Genomic DNA, 23,062 nt, shown 5'->3' on the forward strand with positions numbered 1-23,062 from the left:
ACATATATATATATATATATATATATATATATATATATAACCAACCAATATAACCATATATATATATATATATATAACATCAATAGATATTGCCAACAAATGACTGGCGGTACCACCGGAAAACATGGCTAGTCTGTAACAAATATAACCAAAATAATCATATATATATATATAACATCAATAGATATATATTACCAACAAATGACTGGTGGTACCACCGGAAAACATGGCCGGTCTTCTTTTTTTTTTTTTTTCAATAGGAGGAAACATATCCTAAACAAGGAGGAGAAATAACTTCAAATGTAATAGGTAACCCAAAATTCATATATCATCAACAAACAGAGGTCATCATCAAAGCTATAAACCAGTGAAACATAAATGGTGAAAGAAAAGAGAATGAGATTATACCAACCTATAAGTACTAGTAATACTTCATGAGTACGTAGAGAGGTAGACAAAGCTTTAGACGTCCCAAATTGATGATTTCCGAGCTAACATTGAAAATCTGTCGCCAGATTTCTGCTGCAGAACGTTTCTCTCTGTTTTAGATCTGGGCAGTGAGCAAGCAGATATAAAGTCAAAAACACTTATGCGACGAAATTTTCGTCTCATTAGTATTAATTTCCGTCTCATAAGATATGACTTATGCGGCAAAAGAATTTTTCGTCTCTTAGGATAACCACTTTTGCGACGAAAAAATTATTTTCGTCGCCTAAGAAAGAACATAAGAGGCGAAGCATTTTTCGTCTCTTAAGTAAAATATTCGTCGCTTAGGTTATAACTTATGCGACGATTTATTATTTCGTCTCTTAGGTAAATACTTAAGAGACGAACAATTTTTCGTAGCATAAGTTATAACCTAAGCGATGAATAAAATTTTCTTCGTCGCATATGTCTTTTTTTCTAATAGTGAATCTGCTCGATCATCTGCACACAGAAAAACAATAGAAATGGTGGAGCCGTGGAGGTAATATACGTGAACTGGTCTCGTATTTATAAGACCATTTCATATAATTATGAACGGTAATTAACATATGAGGGAAGACATTTTCTTACGGAAACCTGGTACATAACAGATGCATGTTTGGTAATTTCACTTTCGAATTAGTACCATATTTCGATCAAGTGATTTGGAACGTCTCTTGGAATAGTCAAATATACGTAATAAACTGTGTACGTACGCAAGTACATACGTCAACTACGTATACTGTAGCCATGCATGCAGCGACTGATTCGTTCTTTCAAAGGCTTCCTCAAATCAATGTTTGATGTTGTTACCGACGTTGCCTGACGTTTGTATGATCCAGTAATCCAGTTGCTCTATTTCAAGAAGTTGGCCGGACATTGTTTTTGTACTACCATGCAAAAGCAGATCGAGAGCCTGCTGCCTAAGCTGGCCAAGTTAATAATAAGCTAGCTAGGTACTCGTCTTAACGAGGTCTCGCGTAGTTTAAATCACTTAGTCGCTCGCAAACGTGCCCAAACTACAAGCATGCACGCTCAAAATGTTTCAAGTTCCTCGCTTCAGAAAATCGATTGAATATCAGGCTCTGAAGGGTTAAGTTATTACTTATTAGACTTGTGTGCCTTTTTTCGTAACGGCATGCAGCAACCACATTCGAGACTGCTAGCTGCTCCTGGCCTAGACGTGCCTCTGCAGCAAGCTCTACTTGTACTCCAACCAGGCAACCATTACTATTTATTCTGTGCAACTAGATCAATATCAGAAAACCTTGTATATATCGCCAGCTTTCACTTCTCAATTCGAAAACATAGAGCAGTACTTCATCATATACAAGTTATACAACTATACAAGAAGCAGCCATGGTATCTAGATCTGAAAACTTCTGCTCCATTATTTCCGGTGTCGACATTTACCCACCGATGCACATCAACTCAAGTTCATAGATCACCAATTTAAGTAATAAATTCACAACTTAGCGATAAACATTTAGCATTTTGTTGGTTTAGCCGGAGATCCAAGAGCCATTGCGAAAATCCATCACTCTAAAGCCTTCACATATTGAAATTTCGATAGAAAAATTACAGGTGGGATATGATACAAAATGAATCAAGTAAAGCTGTATATATATATAATCCACTAGATAGGTTTACTACACACTCTTTTTTTTTTCGAGGGCTGGAACCCGGTCAGACCGGGAGGCTTTGGCCCTCACGCCATTATTCATGTTGGGGAACAGCATACCTTAAAAATACATTACGCAACTAACCGATAGGCTACATAATTATACTAGGTTTACTAGATAATTTGTTACAAAGAAACATACAAACTACAATAACAACGAAAAGCATTAGGCATCATAGGCTTCATTTCTCCAGGATGAGCATTGTGGAGCGACCGAGAGATATATCACAAGCTCGCTCCAATAGTTACTAGAAAAGATTGGCACTCAAGTTGGAAACTTGTGCAGCCAATTCAGATTTATATCGTCTTTCACCACCCTTACGTGTGTGTATTTCAGAACAGATAAGAAGGGCTCCCATAGAACACGAGTCTCTTCATCACATATCACCTCCTTTAACTGTTCAAGATTCAAAACTGATGTAGGCAGCTCTTGCAGTCTTGAGCATTGTCTCATGTTGAGTACTTCTAAGCTGCGCATTCCACCTATATGTTCAGGCAACTCCTTGATACTGAAGCAATCAGAGATGTCAAGATAGGTTAAGTTTATGAGGCTCTGAATTGAGTCCGGAAACTCTGACAAGTCTGTACAGGACCTAAGCCTCAACATTTCTAAGTTTACCAATTTTCCTATTTCTTCAGGTAAGGCAGACAGCTTATGGGAGTTGGTGATACTGAGCTTTTTCAAGGATATCAGGTCACAGAGCATTGCAGGCAATTCCACCAAATCATTGCAGTAATCAATGTTCATTTCCACTACATTTGGCAATAGATCAACAAGTTTGACGGCACAGTTGCTAAAAGCTTGACCAATTTTGCACATGAATAACGATATCTTTTCTAAACTCTCCAACTGTACAGGGCTCTTGCTTATGGAAGGTATTGAAATTCGTTCGAATCTGATTCTCTTTAGATGCAACAGTGACCCCAGTAATGGAAAATTATCTAATTCACCAGGCAAAAGACCATATTTTGTGACTATCAGAACCTTTAATTTGTCCATTTTCTCCAGAAATGTGGGTAGGGCATATTTCTTTGACTGAAAGTTCAGAATTACAACCTCTGCTTGTGGTAGTTGCATGTTGGGCCATTTAGACGAGAAGTTTCCATCTGCAAGACGTATAAATGATATCAATCACTAGCTATATATAATACTATTTAAGTCTTCGCGTGTGATGTAGTGTGTGCCCTTACTTCTGTGCCTTTGTATAAGTAAATATGTGCTACAGAGCGACAGAAAGATGGAATTACCTGTTGAGATAGATAAAAGGTGGGCATTGATAGGTTGACACTTCTGTTCTGTCCACCACTCAGGAAAATGGTCTCCAGACATATCTATTATCAGCCTTTTTCTCTGTTCTATTGATTCCACACTTGACAGATAGATAGCCAATTCTCTAAGAATGTCATGAAGAGTAACAAAATGTTCAGTGTAATAGCCATCCACCTCCCTGGGATCCTTCCTGGTTAGGATCAAAACCAATTTGCTATAAGAGAGTTCTTGAGCATACAAAAAGGGAACAGAAATTCATGGCTAGCAACTAGCCTATATAGCGGAACAATGTAAACGTATAAGAAATTTGAAATATAGAAGCCTATATACCTAGTGACTATAAGATTAGCAAGATTTCGATTGGTGAGTTCACAAAGGTTTGCAATGCAAAGCCAGTCTTCATCTATTTTATACGACTCTCCCCATATATCAATGAGGGTAGTAGCAGGTATTCTCTGGTCTTCCAGAAATGAACTTAGGTCTAGGAAACATTCCTTGATGGTAATACTTTCTTTCTCCAAGGCATCTAAGCTGCTTTGGAGGCAAACAAGTAAATCATGATCGGAGTTAAGAATAGATGAACCTTTACTCCATTCAATTAATCTTTTTTGCCAGATCTCTATAGGCTGCCCACAAAGTGATCTTCCAACCACTGTAATCGCAAGCGGAAATCCCTTACAATGTTTTAGTACCTGCACATCAATTTTTCCAGATTGATTCACTATATCAGCTGTAGGTCTAGTCTTAAGTTTCAATTGCAATGTCACATGCAAATAAAAAAATAATAACTATTTACTTTACTATATTCTTAGTTCAAATTTAGTTTGTACATGAACATGAAATTTGCATCTGACATGGTAAACTGAAGTGTTAATTTGTTATTTCCACAGGTGTATGTATGCCTTACATAAAATGTGAACAAATCTCTTTTTGCCCCTTTCACGTTAATAAACAAATGACACTAAGAAAATCACCTGTCTAGCAAGGTCTTCCGGAACATGAGAGCTAATATCTCCCAAGTATGCTGAATGAATAAAAAGAGCCATTGCTTCTTCGTCACTCAATGATTTTAAATTATAAGGAGAACCAAATCTTGGAAATGCAAACCTTGATGTTACCAAGATCTTGCAATTTGGCATTTTCCATTCATCAAACATCTCAAGAAGGGATTCGGATTCAGACCAAACATCATCCAAAACCAACAGTAAAGGATTTTTCCCCGTTTGGTTTAAAAATTCGTGCAGGCAATCAACTGCAATTACTTCATTTTGGAAATCAGGTACCTGGGAACCCTTGCTTTGATATAGCTCTTCTACAATAAGGTTTAAGTTGGGCTTCTTGGAAACAGTTACAAAGAAGATATTGTTCTTGAATTTATCTTTCAAAATAAGAGGTAAGAAAGTTGTTAGAAGTCCACAATTCTACTAAGGAAATATAAAAAGCCAAAAGAATACACAAACAGTGAAGTCTAATTATATCTCAATCTCAATTGGAGCGCTAACATATGCAAATAGCAAGAAGTCTTTTTTATAATTCATACACTAGTGATGATGTTAAAACAAATAATTAGCCACTCTTCTGCTGTGTAACTTTATCTGCTAGTTGTGACGAACATATTCCTATAACTCTACAACTGTTGAAAAAATTAAACCGAAAGACAAAAAAATCCAGATACCAGACCTTGGTTTATTTATAACACATTAATGAAATTAAAAGCAGACCCAACTGGTCAGAGTACTGCGTAATAAGACTCAGGTCTTTCTAAAACCATGACATTGAAATTATAAGCATGATAACGTCATCAAATAATACAAAGAATTGTAGTAACAGCTAGAGCTGGACTTGGCCTGGGTATCGTTGACGTTAACTTCCACAGAAATGGCAAAAATTTTGGCCTTTTTGAAACACTAGTATAATAGTAATGCATATAAAAAAAAAAACATGTAACTTAACCATTTACTAGTAAGTTTATTACTACTACCACGATTACAAAGTTAACCATTAAGGTCCATTATTAAAACAAAGAAAATAGAGACATTGATATAGTCATATAATCAATATATAAATACCTCTGACTTCTTCGTCTTGACAAAATTTTGTTGCCAATGTAGTTTTCCCACATCCTCCGGGGGCAGTTAATACAAGCATTGATATCTCATCACTGAAAAGCTTCATCTTCAATTCCTTCAAAGGCCCTTCCAATCCAACTACAAGTGGTGGAGGTTCAGGTATTGCACACCAACCCTCAATACGTTTAGATGAATTGATTTGTGCCCCAAAATTCACATCAATTTGCTGGACCAAAGTCTCTATATTCTTTACCGTCACTAAGGTTTTCTTCACATCTCTTATGCTATGCGCTTTCAGGATATCCAACAATCTTTGCAGAGATTTGCCCAGTTGACCTAGTTTGTTTCTGTATATATATTTTTCGTCAGTACTCAGTGGAGCAACCTTAGAGCACTTACGAATGAGCTCAATCCCCTCCTCCATTTGTACTCTAAAGTTATGAAGTTCATCCTCTGGAAAATCCAATTCCTTTGCATCCTCTACTGTCTCTTTGATCAGTGGTTCTATACAGTCTAGTGTGGATCTGATATCTCCAAGGAGGGTTTTAAACAGTAAGTGATGGTCATTAACTTCCTTAATGGCATCATACAGCGCCAGAAATGACGCTTCTAAAGCTTCTCGTTTGACTAATACCACTGTCATTGTTACAACAACCAACACTTAAATTAGAGCACTTCTCTTTGTTTTTAAATGGAAATGTTTAAGACAAAGAAACAATGAAAGAAATGAACAGTCGAAGAATACAACGAATAAATAACTCAATCATAACTTACTTTGTTGGTGATGATCGTACAAGACAAAAATCCGAATCAATGAGTCCTGAGATAGAAAGACAACATGTTCTTCAGAGAAAAGATTATGTTTCAAAACTCTCTGAGCAATGACATATTTATACACATCAAGGAACTGAGATTTCAGAGAATGGATAAGGATGACTATTTATTACGAGACTAGTATAACGATGCAAATGCTCGAAATTTTCAATGAAACTCACTGACCTGTCGCACACGCAATACTGCAGATACGTAAGGCTTTGACGCGCTATAAGTTTTATGATGCGGAAAAACCTCATATAAAATCGAAATGAAATTGTTACTTTCTAAAGAGTTGAAACTTGGCTCGGAGTTATTAATGGAATTGAAATTTGTTTAGTCCTTGTGGTTTGAAATCAACATTTGTTTAGTCCTTGTGGTTTTATTTTAATCTGAATAGTCCTTAAAGTCACAATTTTTCATCCAAATAGTCCTTATGGTTTTATTATAATCTGAAGAGTCCTTAAAGTCATGATTTTTCATCCAAATAGTCATTCCGACAATTTTCTCAGGGCTAAGGGTAAAATATTGTATAGTCCTTGTGGTTTAAAGTTGACATCTGTTTAGTCCTTATGATTTTATTTTAATCTGAATAGTCCTTAAAGTCATGATTTTTCATCCAAATAGTCCTTATGGCTTTTAACTGAGAAAATTGTCGGAAGGACTATTTGGATGCAAAATCATGACTTTAAAGACTATTCAGATTAAAATAAAACCATAAGGACTATTTGGATAAAAAATTGTGACTTTAAGGACTATTCAGATTAAAATAAAACCACAAGGACTAAACAGATGTCGACTTCAAACCACAAGGACTAAACAAATTTCAATTCACTGAGAAAATTGTCAGAAGGACTATTTGGATGCAAAATCATGACTTTAAGGACTATTCAGATTAAAGTAAAACCATAAGGACTAAACAGATGTCGACTTCAAACCACAAGGACTAAACAAATTTCAATTCATTTTCTCAGTTAAAGGCCATAAGGACTATTTGGATGAAAAATCATGACTTACTATTCAGATTAAAATAAAACCATAAGGACTATTTGGATGAAAAATCCTGACTTTAAGGACTATTCAGATTAAAATAAAACCACAAGGACTAAACAGATGTCGATTTCAAACCACAAAGACTATACAATATTTTACCCTTATTAATGTTAATGTGGTAGGGGAGAAAAGCATGAAACTTCTTTGTTTTTTACGCAAACTCTATTCCCTCTCTAAATGGATGAAACATAACAAATTTCAATACTTTGGACTGAGATTGGGTACGGTTCACAAACCAATTGGCAATGTTGAGTGACACCCTAAAACCACAAGGACCATTTAACATTTCTCTAAAATCCTCACTAGTTTTTGCTAAACTCATAAGTAGCAGCTCACAGAACAAAACAGAGTAGGGCTGACATTGGTAGGTATACCGACTTTATTTATCAATATCATGTACCAACCAACTTATGATTGGTAGGCAAAATCCTCTACCAAAACCAACCGCCGAAGTTGGTATACCGATTTAGTTGGTACGGTTGATAATAGACCTCTACCAAGTTTAGATTGTGGCCCAAAAAATGAAGTGATAAATATAATTTTTTCACAAATATAATACAATGATAGTTTTGGTCTGGTGGTATGTGGTCATATTTTCTATCAGAGCAGTCATGGTTTCGAAACATACCTCTTGCCAAAATTTAAACATTTATATTTTAATTGTATTTATATCTATAGGATGTTATAAATATAAAACAATACATCTATTTTAATTGTCTTTACATATATTATACTTTTTATAGGTTGTTTGTGAGAGGTTAGAGGTTCAATTCTCGTTTCCTACATAGATATAGGTGTATTTTTGCATAATTACACATACATGGTTGGTACGACATACCGATGGTATGAAAATCTCAATACCAAGTACCAACCATGTTACCAAAACTGGTACCATATACCGTACCAAGTAAGTCGGTTACCAAGTTTTTAGTATACCAACTAGGTTGGTACGGTTGGTACTCGGTTGGTTGGTTTCGACATAGCCCAAATTGCCAACCCTAAAACAGAGATCATTCTCCATGACCTTCATTTCCATGTAATAATCATACCTAACGTGTTGAACAGCTAACGTGTAAAATTAAAAGTTCAGTGGAGAATAACGTGCACGTTGGATTGAGGGAATACCCTTGGTATTTGATCCCTATCTTTACTTCTGGTGGTGGAACAGCTCAATGTTATTATGATTTGAACAGTCGGTAAACTTCCCATAAATTACGAGAAACAAAAAAAAAAAAAAGTCTACACTATTATTAATTCTTAACTCATAACAATTGCAACGAAATCACAATCGAAATTGTTCTGCAAATCAATCCAGCTGGGAGAATAATCAAATCAAATCAGACGGAAATTGGAAAAACAAAGCAAGCAAAAATAAACAATTGAATTGAATATGGAGAAGATAAAAGCAGAGCTATTTGTGAATCACGGACAATCTCAGTGTGTGGAAGAATAAACTATAAAGAGAAAGCTTACAGAAACTTGAAGGGCAAAGTAAGAAAGAGTGGAGAGGAAGAGGTAATCTTACCAGAAAAAGGATGAAGCAGATAAACAAGAAAGATCTGGAGGCCGGTATGGTTCAGCTACTGGGATTCATTCAACAACCAAGTACCAAGTCTAGTTTGGACTCTACTTTGAAACTTCCGATTCCACCATAGAAAATTTGTTGTTTCTGCTTTGCGCTTCGAGCACTGACAGAAAAGAAATCAAATTTGTATGTAATAATAATAATAATAATAATAATAAAAACTAGTGGGTGGTTTTCACTTTCCTTTCACTTTTCTCTTTCTCTTGGTTAGGTTTCTGGCTTTACATCTGTCTTTGGAACTTGGAAAGAGACAAGAGGGTATCTTAGTTCAATTTCTTCAATGGATTTTCTAGTTTGTCTGGGCTGCTAACAACAGTGTCATACAGCTCATACTGTGGGCTTTCTTGATGGAAATTGCTGAGGGACCAAAGCCCATTAGCTCTGCATTGCATGAAAGTGATGAAACTATGAAAGAATGCACAGCCACAAGCTGATAATGGAGGCATTTATGACTAGTAATGAAAGATCGAAAAGGATGATAGGAGTTTTGAAATCTACCACTCTTCATAAAATACACAGCCACAATGTTTATAACCTAAAATAGGTCAATAGCATGCTGATACAACCAAAACAAAAGTATGAAAAGGAGAAGAAAGGAAATAAAATTACAATCACACAGGCACTGTCCGAAGTCTCCAACATTTATTTAACAAAGGCATCTTTCAAGATTGTCACTTTGAGAGCCAAATCAGCCAATCTAGGTTGAAGTCATCTTTGAGGACCCTTACGTCGATTTCGAGCCCGAAAATCTCCCATAACTCTTTTATTTCTTCATCACATATCACTTCATTTAGTTGCGTGAGATCATAAACTGATGAAGGTAGAACTTGCAGCCTATCGCAGTCTCTCATATTGATCTTTTCTAAACTGCTTATTTCACCAATGTCTTCAGGCAACTTCTTGATACTGAAGCTATCAGAAATGTCGAGCACCTTCAACTTGTCGAGGTTCTTAATTGAGGCTGGAAATGTTACCAGATCCGTACAAGACTTTAGCCTCAAGACTTCCAATTTGATCAACTTTCCAATCTCTTCAGGCAAGGCAGATAGGTTATGACAGTTGGTGATACTGAGTTTCCTTAACTCAATCAGATCAGTGAGATCACCAGACAATTCCACCAAGTCACTGCAATAGTCAATGTTCAATTCCTCTACATTTGGAAATGCATATGAAATTTGGAAGGAGGGGTTGCTGAAAGCTTGACTGATGCTACACATGAAGAAAGATATCTTCTTTAGACTCTTCAACTGTATGGGATTCATGGTTATGGAAGGAAATGAAATTCGCTCTAGTCTGATTCTCTTCAGATTTGGTAAAGAATTCAGAAGTTGAAAGTTACTCAATTTGGCTGGTAAGGAACCATGATTTGTGACTATTAGAACCTTCAAGTTTTCCATTTCCGCAACAAATTCAGGTAAAGCATAGTTGTCGGCGGTGAAGCTTAAAACTAGAACCTCAACGACTGAAAGTTGAATCTTGTGCATATCCGTTGAGAACATTCCATCTGCATGCAAAACAAATGCTATAACATGTTAGAGTGGGGAGAATGGAATGTGAAACCTATGTAGAAGTATTGTGCTTGTGTGAGTTGTGTCTCCATTTGCATGTGGTACATTTGTGCATGTATTTACTAAAGAGACGGATTATGGGACAACCAGAAGAGATGGATAATATGCGAGTCTGAAATTGATGCTTCTGTTCTGTCAACTTCTTGGGTACTTTGCTTCCACATTTGTCCAGAATCAGTCTCATTTTATTTGGATCTAATTTCGCTTGGAAGATAGCTAGATCCCGAAGCACATCATGCTGGGAGACAAAGTTGAAGAAATCTAAACACAAAGATTGTGGAAGCTTTTCTTCTATATTTCTTGATGAAAAACTTTACAAGGTTTAATAACAAGTATATATAGATACAATGAGAATCGTATAAGGGAAGCTAAAGCAAACTTAGCCACAGCCTAAAGCAAACTTAGCCACAGCCACAGCTGTGGCACCAAAACCGAGGTCACCAACTTGCTGCAGCAACAGAGAGACAAGCAGCAACAGCCAACTTGCTGTTTCAGAAAAAGGAGACTAGGGAGACCAGCAGTACTTGGTAGCACACTAGCAGTACATGGTAGCACAGCTGTAGCTTCTAAAGTCAATTTGAACTAGATTAGTTCAATTAGAACTAATCTCTAACTCTCAATACTCCCCCTCAAGCTGGATCAAGAGGATTCATTGAGCCAAGCTTGCCCAAAATACGATGAAAATGGAATGTTGAAAGAGGCTTGGTGAAGATATCAGCTAGCTGATCATAGCTGCGAGTGTAATGAGTGACAATGAGCTTGGACTGAACTTGAGCTCGAATATAATGACAATCAACTTCGATGTGCTTGGTCCTTTCATGAAAAACAGGATTGGAAGCAATGTGCATGGCAGCTTGATTATCACAATAGAGAGAGATTGGTTGACGACAAGGGGATCCCAAATCAGAGAGCAAACCCTTCAGCCAAATAAGCTCACAAGCAGTAGCAGCCATTGCCCTATATTCAGCTTCTGCGCTAGAACGAGCCACAACCGTTTGCTTCTTACTCTTCCATGTAACTAGATTTCTCCCAACAAAGGTGCAAAAACTAGTGGTAGACTTTCGATCAAGAGAGTTACTAGCCCAATCTGCATCAGTATACCCCATGATGTTAGTATTACCATTGTTTTTCAACAAAATACCTCTAGCCTTTAAGATAACGAAGAATTCTCTTAACAATGTGGAGATGAGCTTGAGTAGGAGCTTGCATAAACTGGCTAACAATACTCACAGCATAGGTAATGTCTGGACGAGTAATTGTAAGGTAGATTAACTTACCAACCAGCATTTGATAAGATGTCACATCAGAGAGAAAAACACTTGAAGTGTCAAACTGAAGCTTGCTATCCAAGGGAGTGCTAGCTGGTTTGCTATCCCAAAACTTTGACTCTTTCAACAGATCAAGAACATATTTTCTTTGATTTAGAAACAACCCTTTGTGAGAAGTAGCCATTTCTATACCAAGGAAGTACTTAAGACGCCCCAAATCCTTAATTGCAAACTTGCTACGAAGAGATTGCCTGAGAACATTAATCTCTTCTAGGTTATCACTTGTCACAATTAAATCATCAACATAGATAAGCACCATAAGCTTACTTGTTGAACCAATTCGAACAAATAATGAGGAATCTGCATTACTGCTATAAAAACCAACTTCTTCAAGAACAGAACTGAGCTTGGCATACCAAGCTCGAGGGGATTGTTTCAAGCCATAAATGGCTTTGTAAAGTTTGCATACCATACTAAGATCAGAAAACTGAGAATGACCAGGAGGCAATTTCATATAAACCTCTTCTTCAAGATCACCATGTAGAAAAACATTCTTCACATCCATTTGAAAGAGAGGCCAACCATGATTCACAACAACCGAAAGAAGAACTCAAACAGTACTCATTTTTGCAACAGGAGCAAAGGTTTCTTTGTAATCAACTCTATATGTTTGAGTGAAACCCCGAGCTACCAATCGAGCCTTATGTCTTTCTACAGTACCATCTGAGTGAAACTTGGTCTTATAAACCCATCTACTGCCTACTGCCTTCTTCCCTTGAGGAATCTTAACCACACTCCATATTTTATTCTCATTAAGAGCTTGCATTTCATCTGCCATAGCTTGTTTCCAAATTCATACTGATTTGCTTCATCAAAACTTTGAGGTTCATGAGCAGCATCAAGAGTGCTAAGGAATGCAGCATGAGAAGTAGAAAATTTCTTGTAAGAAATAAAGGCTGTCATTGGATACCTTGCTGTGTACGTCACATAATCCTTAAGCTTTGTTGGAGGTCCTCTTGCTCTTGAGGGATTCCTTCGAATGGCCACTGGACTAGGTTGAACTTGGTCAACAACAGGTTACACATCAGCTTGATCACACTCAGGATCAAGATTTGCGTCTTATGCTTCTTGAACTGCAGTAGGTGGATTGGAAAGCACATTGCCATCCTCATAAACTGGAATGCTGGGAGTTGGAAACAAATCAAACAGAGACTCCCCCTGACTATAACCATCTGATTTCCCAGCAAAGAAAGGACTATTCTCATCAAATCTAACATCCCTGGAAACAATGATCTTGTTAGAGGAGAGGCTGTAGCATTTGTATCCTTTTTGAGTGGATGAATACCCTAAAAATACACATTTTTCAGCCTGAGGATCAAGTTTCCCTCTTTTGTTAGCTTGTATGTGAACAAAGCACATGCAGCCAAACACTTTCAGGTGAGAAATGTCGATCTTCCTTCCTTTCAACACTTCAAGGGGAGATTTACCACCAAGCACTCTACTAGGCAACCGATTGATGAGATAAGTGGCAATGAGCACACTTTGAGACCAAAACTTCTTAGGCACATTCATTTGGAACATCAAAGCTCTTGTTTTCTCCAAAAGATCTTGATTTTTTCTCTCAGCAATTCCATTTTGCTGAGGCGTACCAACACAACTAGTCTGATGTAGAATGCCATTTGTGCTCAAGTATTGTGACATGTTATTGGACATATACTCAGAGCCATTATCAGATCTCAAAATTTAAATATGAGATGAAAATTGGGTGTTGACAAGTTATGAAAGTCTTTGAAGACATTAAGAACTTCACTTTTGAATTTAAGAAGATACAACCAAGTAATCCTTGTAAAATCGTCAACAAAAGTTACAAAATATTTGAATCCATCATAGGACTCAAGAGCTGGACCCCAAATGTCTGAATGGACGATTTCGAAAGGATTACTAGACCTAGATAAGGAAGAAGAGAAAGGTAACCTAGAAGACTTAGACAAATGACACACATCACATTGATCATTTGTCTTACACATATTTGGAAACAAAACAGACATCACTTTTTCTTATGGATGAGCCAAACGCTTATGCCATAGATGTTGATCTTGAACTAAGCTTGAGCTGACTTGGAAGACTTTGGAAGCAAAAAAGACCTTTGGCAAATAGTAAAGTCCATTTAAAAAGAAACCTTCACCAATCGTCCTCTTGGTGATGAGATCCTGAAATATAACATTGTAAGGAGAGAAGATTACTAGACATCTTAGAGTATGAATGATCTTTCCAACAGAAAGAAGTTGAAAAGGAAAAGAAGGAACATAAAGAGCAACTGACTCAGTATGATCAGACAAAATTTTGATTTTTCCTTTTCCTAAAACAGAGACCCCTTTGCCATTTGCTACAGAAACTTTGGAAGGAATGGACAAGTTTTTGAAATCATGCAAATTTTGAATTTTGTTTGTCACGTGATATGTGGCCCTTAAGTTTATAATCCAATAATCATTCATAGAACAAACATTCAAGGCAGTAGTGAATGATTTTAAGATACCTGAAGCATCTTCTTGTGGAACACAATCAGCTTCTGCAAGGAACCTAGCAAACTCCCAAGGAAAGCAGTGTGGTCTCCTATCCGTGATTCACAAGTTTCTTCCCTTCCACTATGCGTCTGTTTTTTGTTGAGGAAAGCAGCGAACTCATTTATCAAGGTAGATGGATTGAAAGTGAAGTCAGGCATGCCCTCAGAGGAAGAGGTTGCAAGATTTGCTTTGTGTGATGGACCATTCCAACTTTTGTGACCACCTTTGTTCTCTTTTAAATGCTTTGGCTTTAGCTCAGGATGGAGGATCCAACATCTATCCCTGACATGTCTCATACCTTCACAGTAACTACATTTTGAAACATGCCTCCTCCCTTTGTGAGTCTTTTCTTCAACCTGCCTACTGTCTGAAACATAGGCTCTAGTTTCCGAAAGAGTTGGCTTGGTTTCTATGTTCATCATCTTTCTTTGAACCTCTTCTCTTTAAATTGTTGCACATACACATGTGAAAGTTGGCAGCTCCACATTCATAAGAATATGACTTCTCAAATCTTCATAGTCTGAACTTAGACTAGCAAGAAGCTGAAATATCTTGTCTTCCTCAGCTCTTTTCAATAAGGTAGTAGCATTTGTAGTATGAGGTCTATAAACATCAAGCTCATTCCACATGCTTGTGAGACCACCAAGATGTTGTACAAAGGATTTACCCTCTTGTTGTAAATCTGAAATGTCTCGCTTCAGTTGAAACACTCGAGCAGCATTATTTTGATTCCCATACATCTCTTTAAGTTGATCCCAAAGATGTCTAGAAGACTCAGAAAAACTGAAAATTTCTAAAAGTTTGCTCTCCATAGAATTGAGCAACCAAGACATAACCGTTGATCCTTGGAAAGCCAAGAATCATAAGAGGAAGAACCAACATCTGGCTTCTGTATGGATCCATTAACATAGCCTAACTTGGATTTTCCTCCAAGAGCAAGAGTAGTTGCTCTAGCCCAACCAGGGTAGTTGAATTCATTCAACAAAACAGAACTAAGACGTTGATTTGGATTCATCTCAACATCAGAAACACTTGAAGTGTTTGAATTGATATTATCACCAAAAGGATTAATACCTGAACTGATCTCAGCCATCTATAGCTTGAGAAACCAAAGAGAACTTTCTCTTGGAAGAACAAGAATAAGAGCAACAAAGCTAGGACACTAAAGTTCCTGCTCTGATACCATGAAGAAATCTAAACACAAAGATTGCGGAAGCTTTTCTTCTATATTTCTTGATGAAAAACTTTACAAGGTTTAATAACAAGTATATATAGATACAATGAGAATCGTATAAGGGAAGCTAAAGCAAACTTAGCCACATCCACAGCTGTGGCACCAAAACCGAGGTCACCAACTTGCTGCAGCAACAGAGAGACAAGCAGCAACAGCCAACTTATTGTTTCAGAAAAAAGAAGACTAGGGAGACCAGCAGTACTTGGTAGCACACCAGCAGTATATGGTAGCACAGTTGTAGCTTCTAAAGTCAATTTGAACTAGATTAGTTCAATTAGAACTAATCTCTAACTCTCAATAAAAGTGTTCACTGTAGTAGCCATCTGCCACCATATTTTCCTTCCTAGTAATGATCAAAACTAAGTTTCTTAAAGAAATTCACTTAGCAAACATAATACAATACAAAAAAGCAAGTAGCAGCAAGGAGAAAATTGCATGACATTATCATGAGAGAAACAGATTTGCATACATACCTTGTGACTACAAGATTAACCAGGCATCGGCTGGAAAGCTCCTGGAGGTATTGAATGGAAATAAAATCTTCATCTATGCCATATAACTCTGCCCACATATCAATCAGAGCAACAGCTGGGATTCTTTGATCTTCAGGAAATGCACCCAGGTCCAAGAAGCATTCCTTGAGATTTTGATCTTTTTCATCCAAGGAGTCTAAGCTAGTCTTGAGGCAAACAAGCACGTCAGTCTCGGTATCAAAAATAGAAGCACCTTTAGACCACTCGTATAATTTTTTAAGCCATGACTCTGTATATTTTCCACAGAGAGATCTTCCGACCACTTTAATGGCAAGTGGACATCCCTTACAGCGCCTTACTATCTGCAGTTCAATTGTGTAGATTCACATCAACTTAAAAACATAGGATATATATGTAGTACAGAATTTACTCTTTTAGTTTGAGTACTTTTGTTTTAGTGTATCAGCAAGCATAAATGTAGTATATTTTGTAGCTAGATACTAGTGTTAGTGAATCAGCAAGCATAAACATAGGATACTTAATTTGTAGCTAGATATCGTAAATAAGCATACATATTTTGCATTAAAGACTCTGAAATCACCTTGTGCTGAAGATCTTCTGGAACATCATAGCTCTTATCATCCGGGCAGGTTGCTGAATGACGCAGAAGAGTTAATGAATCTTTGTGATTCAATGCATCTAAAGGATATCGAGAACCAAAACTTGGAAAGGAAGATCTTGATGTCACCAAGATACTGAAGCTTGACTGTATACTTAATTCCTTAAACTTCTCAAGAAGGGATTTAGATTCCGACCAAACATCATCAAGGATGAGAAGCAGAGGATTTTGGAAGGTCTCCAGAAATTCCTTCAGCCAGCTGAATGCACCATCTTCATTTGGGAATTCAGATTCCTGGGATTCCAACTCTTGATATAGTTCTTGTACAACAATGTAGTTGGACTTTTTCGAGACCTTTACAAAGATAGTCTTGGTGAATTTATCTAATTAAACACAACAAAACAAAGCTGTCACCAAGAGATTATTTGGATTGGTATATATACAAATTTAAAAGAAAGAGACGAACCTATTTCTAAGCATAACACTAACTAAAGATGATAAGTATCATAAACCATCAAGTGTATGACAGTCTTCACCATCAGATTGATAAACATACCACTAGTTATCTGATGGTGAATCCGAGGAAAGAACATAGAGAGGTCAACTGCAGCACTCTCATATGCAAATATAAAGAAACAATACGACATAATTTTCCAGCAAACAACTTGTTACAATATCTAATTATCTATAGCTTGACTATGTAGTTAATCTGCAGACCTAGATAGATTCATGTGAGTCCAGTTATTATCAACTACATGATTCAAATCATTTGATATCAGTGCATGAGAACCGTCTTCAAAATCCACTCGAAACCCTAAAAGAGAACAAAATGTTGTTAAATTTCACCACTACTCCCAAGTTCCCAACACCATTCAAGAAGCAAAAGGAATTAAAGTATAGCATCATGATATCATACCTTTGACTTCTTGATCATGATAAAGCATTTTAGCCAAAGTGGTTTTGCCAGATCCTCCAGGAGCTGTTACTACAAGCTTTGACCCCCCATCCTTGAAAAGCTTCATCTTCAATTCCTTCAAATGTGTGTCCAATCCCACTGTAAAACGTGGAAGTTCAGGTACTTCGGTGCTCATCCAAGCTTTAGGTTTCCCAGGTTGTTTTTGAATCAGAAATTGGTCCAATTTCTCCTCTATATTCTTCAACGTAACCCCAGTCTCCTTCTGAAGCGCTGCATTCTCCTTCACGTCTATTGCGATGGCCTTCACATCCCTGCCGGTATACACGTTCAGCATATGTAACTCACTTCCTAGACTGTTCTCCCATTCAGTAAGTTTGTTGTCGTATTTGTACTTCTTGAAGACCCACCACACCCGAAACTTTGAGCACTTGACAAAGAGCTTAATGCCAGACTCCATAACTTTTGTTAAACCTTCTAGTTCCTTCCTTGAGTGATCTAATACCTCATTTCTCTGCACCATGTCTCCGATCACCGGCTTTAGAGCTTCTAGCTTTTCTTCGATGCCTTTGAGTTTGCCTTTAAATCTAATATTCTTCTTGATTAGGTCTTTAAAGACAACATACAGCTCATCGAAAATCTTATTCACTGGATTAACCATTCCTTACACCAAAATCAGATAAAGTTTAACACAAAGAGGGCAGATATGATCAGAAAAAACTGAGACCACTTTAATGAGGAATCCAATAACATGAATATCATTTGGAAACCATGTAAACAACAAAACATGAGACCCAAAAAAGCAATGCAAAACTAATCTTTTTTCTTGGTCATGCAAGACAGGCAAGGATATTTGATGCTCTTCTCCAATCAAATTGTTGGTTCTGCGGCTCTTGAATTTGGCAATATGATAACATACAGTGGGAACTGGGGAAGCTCGATGGAAACTACTACATGACTTTAACATTGACTTGCTGATAGGAGACTTAAAACTTGAACAAGCAAACGCGGATCGCTATGGGAGAAGGAGACTTGAGGGTTTACCAGCCAAAGTTTAAAGAAACAAGCTTCACTAGGCAACTTCCTCACTCTTTCATGGCGAGGAAAATATTCTAACCTCTCCCCATCTAAATGAGATATTTTCAGTTTAGTTAAAAAGCTAAACAGAGAAATAACGGACAGTAAGCTCTCTCAGTCTCCATAAAAATGACTGCAAAATGTTGAGAGTAAATTAAGCCCTCTGTGTTGTAAGCTGGCCCTAGTTTAATGGATTCTTCCCATTTCAATCAAGCATACACAAATACTAATTACCAGAGGACATGTTACTGCTGTTTTATAGTACTAATAACTAACACTAGCATAGATTTTTATAGAAACAGTTCTACAAATTGGTGTGATCACGCAGAGATGAAGATTTTATAGATGATCTATCAAACACCAATGATGCTAAATTGAACTGCTGATGGAATTCGCTACTGGGAAGTGGGAACTGGAAACTCGTATCATAAAAAGTCTCAAAGAAAGTAGCCTACTACATTGCTATACGTACTGTATACTATGCATTTACAAGAATAGAGAACCAAATCTAAAAAGGAGAAAGAAATGACAGAAGGAAATCATGAGTCATACATACAGAGATCCGCTGTGTATGTTAGGTAAAGACAGCTCTCAAAAGTGAAGCTTATGGAGCCAATTTAGGTTGATATTTTCTTTTTCCACCACTATTATTGTGTTTTTGAGAGGTAAGGCTTCCCATAAATTTTTTGTCTCATCATCACATATCACTTCCTCCAAATGCTCAAGATCTAACACTGATACAGGCACTTCTTGCAATCTGGAGCATTCTCTCATGTTGAGCTGTCTTAAGCTGCTCATTTCACCAATATCTTCAGGCAACTCCTTGATGCTAAAGCAATAAGAAATGTCCAGAAAGATCAACTTCTTTAGGTTCCTGCTTGAGCCTGGAAACTGTTCCAAGTCTGTACATGACCTTAGTCTCAGCAGTTCCAAATTTTGCAGTTTTCCAATCTCTTCAGGTAAGGAAAGAAGCTTATGTGAGTTGGTGACACTGAGCTTCCTTAGATGAATTAGATCACAGAGGTCGGCAGGCATTTCCACCAAATCATTACAATAGTCAATGCTAATTTCCTCCAGATTTGGAAATGCGCATGAAATCTGGATGGAACCGTCGCTGAAAGCTTTTCCGATGGTACACATGAATAGAGATATCTTCTTCAGACACACCAACTGTATGGGGTTCTTGGTTATTGAAGGTATTGAGACACGCTCCAATCTAATTCTCTTTAGGTGAGATAATGAACCCAGTAGTGCGATATTACTTAGCTCAGCAGGCGAGAAACCATAATTTGTGACAACAAGTACCTTCAATTTATGCATAGTGTCCATAAATTTGGGTAAGGCATAATTCTTCGTATGAAAATTCAAGACTAGAACTTCAGCTTCTGGTAGTTCCATGTGGTGCCATTTTGATGAGAAATTTACATCTGCAAACAAAAAGTTATTTGGTGAGAGCATGAACTAAATACGTGAAGTACAATCAAATCTTTGTCTGCAAATGTACATGTGTGCATTTCTACATAATTGCATTTTTATGTAATTGTTATCGAGGGGGATGGGGTTACCAGTTGAGATGGATAATAGGCGAGCTTTCATGGATTCATACTTCTTTTCCATCCACCATTTAGGAAGATTGTCATCAACTATGTTTATAATCAGTCTTTCTCTATCTCTTGGGGCTTGTTGTCTTGTCTCATAGATAGCCAACTCTCGAAGAAGATCATGCTGAGTAACAAAATGTTCACTGTAGTATCCATCCCCCTGCGTCTGGTCCTTCCTGATATTTTTTTAGTCAAAATTAAGTTGATTAGAAGCAGAGATTTCTAAGAATATATTGTACTAAAGTAGCAAGTTATGATGAGTAGCATCTAGTCATTAATATAAAGGAAAAACCTATGGAGAAAATTCAGGATACATGAAGCTAGCATACCGTGTGACTACAAGATTAGCCAGACTTCGGTTGGTGAGCCTCTGAAGGTATGCAACACACAGAGTATCTTCATCTAGCTGCTCATATAACTCTGTCCATATATCAATGAGGGCAGTAACTGGGATTCTTTGGTCTTCAGGAAATGAACCAAGGTCTAGAAAACACTCCCTGATGATAGCCATTTCTTTATCTGAGGCAACTATGCTGCTTTGGAGGCGAAGAAGCAATTTGGTCTCAGAATCAAGAATTGAAGACCCTTTGGACCATTCAATTAGTCTTTGTTTCCAGATCTCTATACTTTGTCCGCAAAGTGATCCTCCTGCCACCGTGATCGCAAGTGGATATCCCTTACAGCCCTTTACTATCTGCATTTGCAAATCATTTACAACTGAGTTGCAGACTAAATGATCACCTATTTTCAGGACCACAAAAAATTGATTCAACAAATCTACAATTTTCTACTCTGGGTTAGTTTTTCTCTACAAGTAAAATAAGCCTAAATGTTTCATTTCTAGCAGGCATTGTAAAAATAACAGGTGTTATACTTTACAGTTTACACTCATGCTCTGTAGAAATGTAAATTTAGTGTCCTAATCCACCTTTTGTAACTTGTAGTTGTGAAAAGAAAACATCTTATAGTTCATTGCAGCTAAGAAATTACCCGTCTCGAGAGGGATGCTGGAATATGCGCGCTTTTATCTCCCAAAGATGCTGAATGACAAAAGAGTTTCATGGCATTGTCATAATCCAATGATTGCAAATGATATGAAGAACCAAATCTCGGAAATTCAGATCTTGATGTGACCAAAATCTTATAATCTGGCATCTTGTAATCTTGCATCTCGAACTGAAACTTGTCTAGTAGGGATTCTGATCCAGACCAAACATCATCCAAGACTAATAGTAAAGGGTTTCTTCCTTGTTCCTTCAGAAATGTTTGCAGCCACTTGACTGCAGTTACTTCGTCTTGGAAAGTAGGCACCTGGGAACCCTTGCGATTGTGTAACTCTTGCACAATAAGGCCTAGGTTTGGTGTGTTTGACACAGTGACAAAGAAGATGTTGTTCTTGAATTTATCTATACAAAACAAAAAAAAGTACTCTATTACTAAGATGCTATTTCAATCTTTCTCTACAATTGTAAAAAGGAAAAACATACACAACTGCAGCCCAAGTATAAGTAGACAAGTCATGAAATGAGTGAAGCAAGTAAGAAGAACTGTAATTGCTAATGTAGAAATCATACCTTTGACTTGCCCGTCTTGACAAAACTTTGTTGCCAATGTAGTTTTCCCACATCCTCCGGGAGCAGTGACCACAAGCATCGAGACTCCATCCTTAAGAAGTTTCATCTTCAACTCCTTCAAAGGCTCATCCAGTCCAACTGTAAACTGTGTGAGTTCAGGCACAACACCCCAAGCTCCACCTTTAGCTCCATTTTGTGTATCAAGTCGGTCTTCAATCCTCTTGATCCCTGCCTCCATACTGCAAGACTTTGTTTCAACTCGGTCTTCAATCCGGTACATCCCCTCCAATACATCTCCACTTCTCATTTCAACTCCACTGAGCGCCTTCTCCATATGCCTACTGGTTGTTGCTAAAATCTCAACCCCTGACTCTAAAATGCTACTATTCATTTCAATCTCAGTGACCGTCCTCTCTATCCTCTTTACCGAAAGCAAGGTCTCCTTCCCATCCCTTACTCCCTGCGCCTGCAGTACCTTCAACAGTCTTTCAAGAGCACTATCCCATCCAAGAAGCTTGTTGGCGTACTTGTACTTCTTGTAGATGTTCCACTTACGAACCTTGGAGCACTTTTTAACAATCTTTATCCCCTCCTTCATATGTGCTTTGAACTTTTCTACTTCCTCCTTTCGATAACCCAGTTCCTCATTGCTTGCTTCTATTTGCTTGATCAGTGGTCTATATGAGTCCAAGGCAGACAGAATATCTTTGAGAAGAGGGCCATATATCATAGACTTGCTGATGAGCTCTTTCAGCAGATCATAGAGAACAGTGAACAGTATTCCTCCACCAGCCCCACCAAAAACATCATCCGCACCAACCATTGATGACAGCAAAATCAAACACACACACAAGGTTTTGGGTACTTGAAAATCTGGAAACTAAGATTCTTAGCTTTGGAAAATGGAACCCAATAAACCAATGAAGATGAACACTCGATATCAATCAATAATGCAAAGGTCAATTATTTCGTACTTCACAACAGAAACGATGAAGAATATATAATATACATCATGAAGCTGAATGGAAATTTCTGGGTTACAGGCTTACAGCCCCCATTGACTTACCAGGAGACTTGCAGATCAACCAAGCAATAACATCTAGGGAAGTTTCATGTGGTGGGGAAGATAAACCCACCAACTAAAACGCAAAGCTAGTGGCCCACCATCAAATTTAGTACTAAAAGACAATTCTGAGTGTGAACCATGTTCAGGGCATAAGGACAAAAAAGAACAA

At 37.4% G+C, this 23,062-nt stretch overlaps 3 protein-coding genes and 1 pseudogene across 4 annotated transcripts; all 4 read right to left on the reverse strand.

Moving 5' to 3' along the window:
* Window positions 1–2,226: 2,226 nt before the first annotated feature.
* On the reverse strand, window positions 2,227–8,915 carry LOC101307533 (probable disease resistance protein At5g66900-like). The gene is made up of 7 exons (XM_004288028.1): window positions 8,877–8,915; window positions 6,256–6,305; window positions 5,486–6,121; window positions 4,391–4,794; window positions 3,747–4,108; window positions 3,395–3,606; window positions 2,227–3,253 (listed from the first exon to the last, which is right to left on the reverse strand). Coding segments are annotated over exons 2-7 (2,457 nt in total). The 5' UTR covers window positions 6,257–6,305; window positions 8,877–8,915; the 3' UTR covers window positions 2,227–2,411.
* A 692-nt stretch (window positions 8,916–9,607) lies between these two features.
* Window positions 9,608–16,111, reverse strand: LOC101300764 (probable disease resistance protein At5g66910-like). The gene is made up of 2 exons (XM_004289196.1): window positions 16,044–16,111; window positions 9,608–10,440 (listed from the first exon to the last, which is right to left on the reverse strand). The coding sequence occupies exon 2, from the start codon at window positions 10,433–10,435 to the stop codon at window positions 9,608–9,610; it is 828 nt and encodes a 275-aa protein (XP_004289244.1). The 5' UTR covers window positions 10,436–10,440; window positions 16,044–16,111.
* On the reverse strand, window positions 15,865–18,236 carry LOC101301336 (probable disease resistance protein At5g66900-like). The gene is made up of 4 exons (XM_004289197.1): window positions 17,579–18,236; window positions 16,645–17,045; window positions 16,044–16,405; window positions 15,865–15,937 (listed from the first exon to the last, which is right to left on the reverse strand). Exons 1-4 carry the CDS (start codon window positions 18,234–18,236, stop codon window positions 15,865–15,867), a joined length of 1,494 nt encoding a protein of 497 aa, XP_004289245.1.
* Window positions 18,237–18,743: 507 nt separating this feature from the next.
* On the reverse strand, window positions 18,744–22,907 carry LOC101307829 (annotated as a pseudogene). Its single transcript, XR_183725.1, has 5 exons — window positions 21,828–22,907; window positions 21,244–21,659; window positions 20,583–20,947; window positions 20,218–20,429; window positions 18,744–20,079 (listed from the first exon to the last, which is right to left on the reverse strand). The product of XR_183725.1 is annotated as a probable disease resistance protein At5g66900-like (transcript).
* Window positions 22,908–23,062: the final 155 nt, after the last annotated feature.

This window comes from Fragaria vesca, linkage group LG1, assembly GCF_000184155.1.
Source record: "Fragaria vesca subsp. vesca linkage group LG1, FraVesHawaii_1.0, whole genome shotgun sequence".
NCBI lineage: Eukaryota > Viridiplantae > Streptophyta > Magnoliopsida > Rosales > Rosaceae > Fragaria > Fragaria vesca.